The 12,177-nt window shown below is 42.0% G+C and overlaps 1 protein-coding gene across 1 annotated transcript; it reads right to left on the minus strand.

Annotated features, from left to right (window-relative positions):
- Positions 1 to 1,326: 1,326 nt before the first annotated feature.
- LOC129830414 (protein Wnt-7a-like) lies at positions 1,327 to 11,260 on the minus strand. Its single transcript, XM_055892977.1, has 4 exons — positions 10,799 to 11,260; positions 9,810 to 10,036; positions 6,494 to 6,765; positions 1,327 to 3,134 (listed from the first exon to the last, which is right to left on the minus strand). The coding sequence occupies exons 1-4, from the start codon at positions 10,867 to 10,869 to the stop codon at positions 2,652 to 2,654; spliced, it is 1,053 nt and encodes a 350-aa protein (XP_055748952.1). The 5' UTR covers positions 10,870 to 11,260; the 3' UTR covers positions 1,327 to 2,651.
- Between the last annotated feature and the right edge of the window lie 917 nt (positions 11,261 to 12,177).

Genomic DNA, 12,177 nt, shown 5'->3' on the forward strand with positions numbered 1-12,177 from the left:
ATATTAGATCCTCAGATATGTAAAGAGAGGGAGGTCTTCAACACAAACCCTGGTTTAACTTTAACCAGGGCTGTTTAGCCAGCTACCTTTCTTATGCGGGACTCTGTTGGAGCAATATTATGAACGCTGGGAGGTTTTCTGTCAATCAAAAAGAAGTCACAGTTACTACCCTCCTTCACTCCCATGTTCCTCTTCGGGGGTCATCAAAAGCAATATATTCCAGGGTCCTTTTAGTACAAGTACTTTTAGTTTGCCGGACCCTTATATCCTTGGGCCTGTAGTGCTGATCTAGGATCAGGTCCCACTATCCATTCATTATTGTCTCAAACACGAAACTGATCCTAGATCAGCAGTCCTACTCTGATATGCTTTACGAATGCGGCCATGATACAGAACATTACATCAGAAGATTTTATTTGGGAGAGAAAGAAGGGCCCTCACCATAGGAATGTAAGTGGTATGCTCAACATTGGTGAAATATTTAGCTAGGGGCCAAATTCATTGGGACCAACTTTTCCGTGAACACCTTTCTCTCCGTGTTCTAGTTATATATGGGGAGTGGAAGCGGGCGATTGTGGGCTTGAGCATCGTTAACATTTCCTTGACGTGTCGGCCGGCCATCTCCTGGAGACCGCCTCACATTTTCTGGGGCACAGAGGGAGTTGCTGTGGCAACTAGCGGCTTTGAGAGTGAATGAAGCAGATGTGCTAGTCATCTATCAACAGACAGCTCCAACTCCTCCCTGCCCGAGCAAGTCATCACCGCCATGACAGCCAGCCCGACCAGCCTCATCAATTACACCAACACCCTACCATTAGTGCACAAACGCTTTTCTCCTCCGCTACATTCATCCACTTCCTTCCCAGTCTGCAGGGCCCAAGATGGGCCCTCAATTAAGCCTGAATAACTTTGCCCCCTTTCCAAGAATGTCTTTCTTTCTTTTCCGCTACTTACCCCCGCGGATTGCAATCGTAGAGGGAACCATTTCAGCCATTGATTTAACTCGAGGCATGTAGGCCTACCCATGATCACCATATGAAATCGATGTTCTTTTAACGTCATTGTCTTTAGTAGATAATAGCTTGCTCAATGTGGAGTGTTGTAGCCTAATGGCGGCATTAAACTGTCATACAATACAATCAACTTAAAGTCCCAAGTAATAAACCCCATAGTTAATGAATGTGTAGTTAACATGTAATTAATATGTAATAACAGTGTGTTTTAGGGACGGGGCTAGATTCAGGCTGCAAATCACAACCAATTTCAGCTGCCTGTTTTATCATGCAAGTTAGGGTTGGTAGTGAAATGAAACCCTCAGAGTCATGGTTTGTTAGTCATATCCTGTTCCTGTATTCCAACCATACCAGTCATGAAATACCGTAAACAGAGCAGTTTGAACACAGCCATATACTCACAGGGATAAACTTGGGGTTCCAATCACATACAGTATACAACAACGGCAGTGAAGAGACACCAGTGGCGAAAACAAGATCACACATTGTCCCACGAGGATTTTACAGCGGGATAAAGAGGGAAGAGCTTGAAATTGAATTATGCCAGAAGAAATAGTATAAATAAGACATTCATATAAAAATAGGCTTTTTACAAAATATACTCTCTTTACCAGTATTTACCAAAAAGAGATGGTTGAATATGCCTTGTTAAATTTAGTCAGCTTGAGGTGAGCATTGTCATTTAACACAGACAGTAGTGTTGATGCCCTTAGACCACAGCGAGGGACTCCCCAGACTAGCAGCAAACAGAAGGAAGACTAAAGCCACATCCAAAATGGCACCATAGTCCCCATATAGTGCACTACTTTTGGTCAGAGACACTATAAAGGGAATAGGATTTCAGATTAGCCCAAACTCACGAGAAAGTAAATGTCAGTAGTCTATTACCGGCCTAACCTGGAACAATATGAGGGACATAATATTCCACAGGGGAAAATTCCAGGCTGACTCAATCCAGTGTATGACTGTATGTTCTATGTTTGATTGCAACAAACAAACCAATAGCAAACTCTAATTGGGGGAACCACCCATCCTCTACACAATTAAGACTCGCTCCATAACGGACAAAATCAGTAGTTTCGTTATAAAATAAATTAATATTATTATTTTGTCTCTAAATACAGTAAGTTAAATATTCCAGATGGCTCTTTAATTTCATTTGTGCATAGCGTGTCCTATTGAGCTACAGGTACAGAGAACTACAGTAGTAGCACAGTCCAGCATTATATCCAGCATTGATTGGTGGTGAGCGTTGGAGAATCCATTAGCTCTACAGTCAACAGTAAGTAGCTAGTACACATCCATCCAGGTAGGCAGGCAGGTAGGCAGCTCAGTGTCTTATAGTTCATGTCCTGAGGCTGTCCCATCCTGGCTTCCAAGACACAGTGTTTCCCTTTATGGTCATATGTTGTACCATCGCACACAGCTCCTTATGTCACCGGCGAATGCAAGCATCCCAGTACATGTATATTGAGAGGGGAGGAGGAGCATTGTGTGCAAACAAAATCGCTGTTGTTCCATCTTCCGCTTATAGTTCCTCAATGTCTATTTCTACAAAGACAGCATCTATCCATTAGTAAAAAGAAATCCACTATGCACACACACAAACACACACATCTGACGGTCCGATAAATATTGTCATTTGCAGGTGTACACCTCTGTCCTCTCGCTGCAGGTGTTGCACTTGACGTAGCAGCACCACAAGAACTTGCAGTTGCACTGCCACACGCGAGAGTACTGGTGTGTGTTGTAACCCCGTCCGCAGCACATCAGGTCACAGCCGCTGACCTGCTGCAGAACAGTCTTGTTACACAGCCGGCCTTGCGTCCCGACACTGCCCGTCATCGGGTCCGCTTCGCAGTAATTAGGGGACTTCTCCATGTACACCAGGTCTGTGTCCATGGGTTTCCGGTAGGAGTAGAGCTTCTTGATCTTGAGGAATTTGGGCCGCTTGTTGCGGCTGGCTTTGACCGGTTCCACGTGCACAGCATGGGCGTACTTCTCTTTGAGAATGTAGCCGAGCTCGCGGAACTTGGGAAGTGTCGTCCAGCAGGTTTTGGTGGTGCAGGAGCCCGAAACACCATGACACTTGCATTCCAAATGCATGTTCTTCTCCAGGATCTAGACACACAAACAACCGAGAGAGAGGTTACCTTTACAGACCTTGCAAACAATCTGCTGAAGGTTATATTACTATATATGAGTAAGTCACTGAGAAAGAAAAAGCCTCTGCAAACATACCATACTATTATGTATATAATGAACTTATATGTTTATTGTCATAATAACCTGAAAATGATCCCTCTAAAATCTAAACATTCTGTATGGGTCCCAAGGGTCAGTGGAGGTTGAAGTAAATGAGAGGCCTACATAATTCGATTGTTGCAATCCCATTGAAAACAGCAACATAGCACAGTGACACACACTGACACTCAGGTATGTTAAAGTCTAGGAGGTGGGTAACATTGTGCGCACAGTGCAGTGCGTTAGATCAGCAACAAGCTACTTGTGAGGTTGAATACAACAGCCCTTTCCAAAACAGTAGCTTTGTACAGACTGTACACAGAAGCCATAATGCTGGATCGGGTTACAGTCTCCTCGTGTGTAGTCACAACACAACACGGTAAGGTCAGGATTGACTGCACAAGCTGCTGAATGATGTGGATATAACCGTTAAAGCCTGCTCCGATGACTATTACAAGTGGCTGCTGTCTCATACCTGAAAAGGCACAGCCAGCACTATAGCTACACTATTTGTCCCAATTCCTTGAACTAAAATGTATGAGGGGCTTGTTTGGCATTCTACTATCTTCATCATAGGATAGATAGAGATTTTGTGAGTTCCCGCAATCAATGAGTGAAAAGTGGGAAAAAAATATATAGTGAAAAACATTCAATAATGTCGTATAAGAAACATATATATGGATTTTCCTTTTCCACAAATGCAATTTGATTCTAGAATCAATAAAACAAATGAATTTTAGTGCCTTGTACTGAAAATGCATACAAATGCAGTTAGCTTTTCGTGGTATACGAGACAACACTTGGCTTCCCAGCTACTAATCCCTCAGCAGCCCTGTGACCAACACTTGTGACAGGCTTTGTCTGGTCGTATTGGACCTGGGGGCTGTGAACTGCGCTCCTTCTCAGTGTCACTGCGTTGATTAGCATAAATAAAGGGGGGGGGGGACAACTATCAAAACAGAGAGGCCATTTATTACCAAGGATACGGGGGAAAAAAAGAAGCCCAAGTGATCTGAATCCACGAGTGTAGCCTGTTTCACTGTGAGAGGCAATTTAGCTGTCTAGATAAGCAGGGCTGAATTCAGGCCCCACACAGAAAGGCAACAGTGAGCTGTTGAGCACAATGTGTGAGTGGAGGCTTTTCAGTCTGTCTGGGTACGTGTTGGTGGTTTGAATCAGGCCTCTGTGGCACAGAGAGAGGCGAGAGAGAGAGGGGTAAAGGCTTGACTCTGGAGGGAGAGGTGCTTCTTTCCTCTTCACTAACTCCAGTGTACTGCTAAGGAGCCTCGCCCAAGTTGTTTGGCACAATTATTCCGCTCATTCTTTGACCTCCAGACTTGCTGGAGTCTCAGAGCTGATCTAGTATTTGCTGCAGCCATGGATGCACAGGAGCCTTGATCTGAGAATGTGAACATTACCTCGTCCCTGATCCATCTGGGTCGTTTCAAGGGATTTGCCACAATGTGAGTCATTGACAAGACCACAAACCCTACACAACACTAGGTGTATCACACAAGTGAACGTAACATCTCTGTTAGGCAGGTAACCTCTTCCGAGAGACATAGTGATACAGTAGATATTATTCGGCAATATTAAGCACCACACAGCAACCCGTGGCACAAGACTACTACACACGATAAGCACTTGGCTCTAGGATATCAGACAAACCAAGGAATTTAGGAATTGCGATAAACAGCAACTGTATCCTCTGCCAACAGTGCAGATCATAGGGGAGCAGGCTAATGCCTTTTTGTACAGTGTCAATCTGTTTTCAGCCCAGAGATCTGGGTCGTAATAAAACCCTGCCACTTAAACTGCTCTTTACCTCTAAAAAAGCTTCCCTTTATTTCACTGCCTGTTTAATCTTGGTTCCAATGCCCAGATCCTTGGCAAGGTCCAGCCACTTCCAAGCATGGCGGAGACTACTAAATCACAACAACCATGGTTACTGAGGCCTAGTCTATATTCGGTAGGCCGTGTAGTTAACCAACACTTCGGACTCAGATTTAGATTCGGTCTCTTCTCTGTAAGGCTGGGGTTACACGAAACAACTTTCACACAATTTTAGTTGCAGTTGCAAGTGACACAATCTCAAGCAACTTTGCTGTTGCATGAAGCAACTCAAACGCGATTAAAATTGCATGCAACAGCCAATCAAACTGAAGCTGCTTGTTTGAGAATTCTAATCTCACCCCAATGTCATCTACTGCATTACACCTTGGTTTCACAAATAATTTGTTTATCCAACATTTGGTTATTGTAACAGCAAGGATGTAGAAGTAATGCAGCCTGTACAATTTAGGTCATATTTCAAATGGAAACTTTATTTAACTAGGCAAGTCAGTTAAGAACAAATTCTTATTTACAATGACAGCCTTCCGGGGGAACTGCCTTGTTCAGAGGCAGAACGACAGATGTTTTACCTTGTCAGCTCGGGGATTCGATCCAACAACCTTTCAGTTACCTTTCAACCACTAGGCTACCTGCCGCCCACAAACACAGCTAGCTAGCTAGGAACAAGCTAACCAAGCTAGCAACGAACTAAGCTAGCTACAGTAGCACAGTTTATGGGGGACAATTTCAGTTGAGAGGTTTGGGTTCACTAAAAGCCCTGATTGCGGGTTCTGCTGCGCAGCACTGACAGCTATGTTGACATGTCAACAGGGTTGTAATTCCCGAACCATCGAATGGATCATGTGACAAAAGTTTTTGTTTTGATTGGCTGTTGCTTGAAACTATTTGCACAAGGTTTAAAAGTTTGAGCTAGATGCAACCAAGTTGCAGACCAGTTGCTTATTAGTTGCAACGGGGTGTTTCATGAAGCAATCAAGAAGCAACTCAGTTGCAAGCAACTACAATTGCATGCAAGCTGTGTTGTGTAACCGCAGCCCAACTGTTTAAGTAAACTACAGCACATGTCAATCTTCAAGGAACTATCTCCTGATTACAGTAAAGACATATAAGAGAATAAAGCAATTCATCCTAAATAATCTATTTTTTTTTTTTTTTACCACAGAAAGTTGTATTTTTTTGTTGTTGAGTGAACTACCCCCAGATTTTGCTGTACCTTTTTTTGGAAGGGTCCTGCTTCTTTGCCACAACCTAATGAAATAGTCCGGGATCCAGTTTAGGTTTGCTGGGATTACATTTTTACCATCAAAACTACATGCAGCCTTCCATCTAAAATCCTTCCCTATGGAGCGAGAACGAGGAAGAGGAGTGGCGTGGTCACGTACCTTGCGTCCCACTTCGTTGTTGTGCAGGTTCATGAGAGACCTGGCATTCTGTTTGACCTCTCTGGCGTCCACGAACACCTTGGAGAAGCCCAGGCCGTAGCTGATGTCTGCTGAACAGCCGCCCCACTTCCAGCCCTGGCCTTTACTGTAGAAACCCTGCCTCTCCGTGTCACAGCTGCAGTCACTCAGGTTCCCCTGAGTACAGGCTGCAGTGATGGCGTGGGCAACGCCGGCCGCTATGATGGCGTAGGTGAACGCCGCCTCTTTACTGCCTAGGAGGGAACACAGTTGGGACTTAGTATTTAGTATGCTTAATCATTTTAATGTGTAAACTGGTGTGATATCTGGGAGAATTCATATTTTTTGTATGGTGCTACAGCTGTGTGTTTCACAGCTTGATAAATAGCACAGGGATGGGGGAGGAAATCTGGATTTCCATGACATACTTCCGTCTATATGGTGTATATCAAATATACTGTATACTGTATGTTAAAAAATAGCAACTTGAGAGCAGTTTAACCATTAAGTGTCAGTGCTCATGGCAACTTATTTGTCAGACAAACCACTCAAGGACTACAGTCATCTGAAAACTGACCTGGAAACTGGCCTGCCTTAGAAACAAAATGTCTGTGAACTCCCTAATCAATAAAGTAGTATGAATGAGATGGCTGTGGAGAAGGATGAGCTATTGATCAGATTAGTGCCCTGGTACACTCTGTGTATTCTTGCAGGGAGGATCTTGATTCAGAGGTTATCTCTCCCATGTCCACTGAACAAATCATTTACGCACACTGGGATGTTTGAATTACCAGCATATAATTAAAGGTGAACCTGTCATGATTGAAAGAGTGAGCTTCTTGTTCAAAGTTCTTAGTCACAGCATCTATTTTAAGGTCCAACATGCTATGTAAATAGAGAACTGGGAAACTGGCTTATACCAATACCACTGTACAAGTGCGTCCATATGCCATTTTCCAATATGTTTGTTTGGTTTAATGTTATCACCTGACACAAACAAATGTGTTGCAGTTATCAATATTAATCATATTATTAACCAAATTGCACTTCTGTGTACGCATGCATACAGAGTGAAATACCTGCATCTGCAGTTCGGTATATACAAACAACCAGCGACTGATGGCAATATCCATCATATCTATGTAAACGAACTACTCCACAGTTCTTCAAAAACAAACATGACACCTTCCTCTTTACTTCCTGGTGAACCCAGATTCACGAGGTGCTGCTGCCCTGTTTTCGATAAACATCTACGATCTGCGCCCTTGCCATTGAAAGATAACCTCATATTGAGGCATCAATTATGTGGACGTTTTTATAGATTCGATGGGCCCCGAGCCAGAAAAGAAGGTGTGCCGGGCAGTCAGTTCTAACTGCTCCGTTGTTAATTTCCCCCCAGGAGTCCCTAGTGCATTGGTTCAAAACAAAGGATGGCAGGAATTCTTCAGTACTTTGTCATGAGACCTGACTGGAAAGACCTAAAAGCAACAGAAGCAATGCTTTATCCGGTTTTAAGTGAGTAAGTAGCAAGAGCCATATGCAAATTGAATACTCTCATTGCACCAAGTGTAGAATAGTCTCTTTTAAATAAGTCACATCAAATGTTATTTCAGTTTTAACTTTACATATGCGTGTTGGTTGATCTGCAATGGACAAAATACTACAGAAACACTCAAAACATTAGATGCACCTTGCACCCCTGCGAACAGAAACCCTAGACAGGCTGCCTTTCTTTGGCTGCCACAAGCGAGAGTGTGCAAGCTCCACCCAACTCACGCTAGACATCAACAATGGCATTCATTTCTAACCTCTAATCTGATCCGTGAAACCAATCTATTTTGCATGGGTCTCTATGCCAGACTCTTCAGTGACTTAAAACACTCATTCAAGAAGAAAACATATTGTGAAAGACCACAGCTTCCACTTGAACAGCAGAAGAGGATTATGCCCTTCACACCAACAGCTGTAAAGAGCTTTTCGAAGTAATATTATGAATCACCATTGAATGCACTAGTTGTGGATTTATAGGAATGCATTGTATGAAGGTCTCTCTAGTCTAGCTGCTTGATGGTTAAAACACCTGTTCTATTACAATGCTATTAGCTATTTGTTGTGTTTGACTCTACTGAACAGCCCAAATCCAGGTTGGGATAGGATATGATCCTAGATTACGTTCTAGTTGCTCCCTGAATATATGAGTAGCACAGAATCTGCACAGATTAGCCATCTACTGTTGTGTTATTCCGAGTAACTGTAACTGTACAGTCATTACAGTCAGTATAGTGAGAATATGATGTAATATTATGCACAGGAGAATACCCCAAGAAGTCCTTCAGACAACTTCAGGGCATGTGTGGTAGGCACAACATGGAAACGTTTTGAAGCAGAACAAGAAAACTGAACATGTTTCTTTGGAAAGTTCAGCCTCCAGTAGACCAGCCATGAACCTGCACCTACTGTAGGCCATCCCTGCGTTCCCCAAAGACATCCTAGACATCCATCAATGCTGTGAAACCTATTGCCTAACCAGGTAGCTACAGTACTTCATTTGAACTTTTCCTTTCTTTCGTTACTCCCCTGTGTATGTGCAGCTCGGTATTTCAAGCTTTTATTCCTCTGTACTTTCTATCTACTGTAACTTATACCCGTGGTAAGATCGCCGTCTTTACAGTGAGAGCCACAGCACCCAGTGATAGAGAAGGATAAAGACCAGTGAATATATGCCTCGGGGGACTACGCTGACCTGAAAACACAGGCTGTCAATGTTCACAAGAGCTTTGTTACCGTGTTGGCTTCTGATACCTTTTGGACTTGTTAAGTTCCCCTCCTTTCTCTCACACTCTGTCTCTATCTTGAAAGACCAGTGTAAGACACAGCTTCGATCTGTTCACCAATTATGAGCATTTAAGTTTTTGGGGGAAAGTTCCCTGTCGATACTTCTAGTGTATAGCCTATGGGAAACGTTTTTAAAACTCAAATTGAACTATAGGAATTTCCACCACATGTTGTTCTCAAATGACACACAATAACCTTTCCCCAACGTCTGTCCATGTTATCAAGGCACACATAATGTGTCATCCGCAAATGACATTCAGAAAAGCCAGGAACGATTTGTGTCAACTCTCATTGGAACAGATATGCAGGCACTCAAAAATATACGGGCCATTTGGCTACAAGCGCCACAATGCGCTATTGACGCACAATGAACCTTCAGGCCTATATAAACATGGGGACATTTTCAGTGATAAGATGACATTTCAAAATGTTCTAACCAAACTTTAATTGATTTGCAACATACCCACTTTCAACTCTTTTCCGAAGACCGTCCTTTCTCCAAGCGCAGAGCAGTTCCAGCGCCCATTTTTGAACTGAAATTGACACTCGTTTATCCCCATTTGGGCTCCCTCTCCGATGACGATAATGGCATCCGGGCGACTCTGACAGATTATCCGCTGTCGGGGAGCCAAACCGGGAATCTTGTTACAGATTATACTCGCACCTAGCGCGACCACCGATGAAAAGCCACTGTAAGGGTATAATAGTTAGACATTGAATTACATTTTTTTTTAACCCATATAACAATGGTATATTGTCGTTTTGTGGCTATTTAAAGAGAAAGTACTGACTGCCAGATAGCCTATAGGACATTGAACATGGTTTTCATCGTCCTATAGGCTATACAACGGTGTTTATTAAAGCGTTATAACCTACATGTTTATAACGTGAAAAAGGGATTAACATTCATACAATTTAAACGCGCACTTATTGTTTTCCTTGTCTAGAAGAGGTTATAAAAAAATATGGGCTGTAGAAATACGAGAGATAAGCGGTGAGAACACGGTTTATTTTAAACTCAATTATTCTGTCTTTGAGTGAAATACAAGTGTGTCACAAAATATGAAGGACAGATCTGAAGCCATCTCTAATTGATAAATTAACCCGGAAACCATTTATTTTATGTGTTGTAGCCTATAGATGGGCAAATAAATCAGAATAAACCTTCGTCAGGTGGTTTCTAACTGTAAAAACTCAAACTATATGCTTTTTAGAACAGATTAATAAAACTCTCAGACATGATGACGGGTCAATGTCAAATAAGCAATGAACATAGCTTAGTTAGATGAATAATTATAATAATTTATATACAGTTTAATTTATAGAAATGTAGGCTATGTCTATTCAAACACACTTCACACCGAAACTTTCTGTTATAGGCTACTCTTATATTTTCTTTTTTTCTTTTTAGAAACACGGGCTACCTAATGAACATGCCAATGACAAACTCACCCGATTTTCAAATAGACAATCCCAAGGCAAAGCAAAACCCGAAAAATCCAGCGTCTAGTTTTTCGACTCATGATGCTTCCACTCTCAGCTTCATGCAGTGTGCAAGAGAAAGCGATGAATATATATTCTCCGATAGTCACTGTCCAAGTTATCCAAAATTACTTCAAGTCGGTACAAACGAATATCCCCAACAGATAGGCCTATTATTTTATATACTAAGCTAGTCTTAGCTGTAGGCTAATGATATCCGTAAACTCCCCTACGTGGCCCCTTTACTGTGCCGTTTTATCATTGCGAGGGTGTCACAGGTAAAAACGGAGGATGAGCAAGTGCTGTAGTGCGATTATCTCCTTCTCACAGTTTTTTTGCTACCAGCAAGATCTATATAGGCTATCTGGCTCATCTATCTGGGGCGTGTTCAGAGAAGTCATGGCATGGAGCCCTACTCTGGAATCCCGCCTGGGCTGAATCTCTCCACAACTATTCCACTTGTGTCAATTCACCTGCTCATTAATTGCTCATTAATTAACTTTCTAATAAAAACAACACAAGCAGTGGATAGTGATGGTTGTCAAATTCAAATCAAATTCTATTTGTCACATGCGCCGAATACAACAGTTGTAGACCTTACAGTGAAATGCTTACTTACAAGCCCCTAACCAATAATGCAATTTAAAACATGCGAATAAGAATAAGAAATAAAAGGAACACGTAATTAAAGAGCAAAAGTAAAATAACAATAGCGAGCATAAGAGACTTTGGCAGCAACATTATGTACAGAATAAGTAAAAAAAATAAGTTTACAAACAACGAAAAAAAACGAGCGAAAAAACACATTCGGTTAGGAGCACGTAAAAGGTCAGCCATTTTTTCCGGCGCCAAAATATTGTGTGATTATAATGAGAATTAATGACTTTCACTGAAGTCGTATGATTATCATTGAATAATACTTTGAAATATGTAACTACAAAAACTATTTGACATTTTCTGTCTATTTTGTATATGTTTTTTCCCCTTTATATGCCTACTTCAAACATACATTTTATGGGTTTAAACCTAATCTAGGCCTAGGCAATATATTGTACTTGATGCACGCATGTAACTCGAACTGCCGCGCAAAAACTCAAATTGAATTGCATGCATCACATTTCATTGCACTCACTTGATAAATTGTTCACATAACCTACTGGGCATTAAACAATGCCAACAAATGGTCACCTTTATACATAGTATGTTGGCACAACATTTCTACACGACTTGCTTAGCTGTGAAAGCTCCTTCATCAAGTGTCCAGTGTGTCTCCTCTGCATTTCTGCTTTGGAGATGTTTGTACCCTTTATAACAGCGCCATCTGCAGACAAATAAGTATTGGTAGTATT

This window comes from Salvelinus fontinalis, chromosome 31, assembly GCF_029448725.1.
Source record: "Salvelinus fontinalis isolate EN_2023a chromosome 31, ASM2944872v1, whole genome shotgun sequence".
Classification (NCBI taxonomy): Eukaryota; Metazoa; Chordata; class Actinopteri; order Salmoniformes; family Salmonidae; genus Salvelinus; species Salvelinus fontinalis.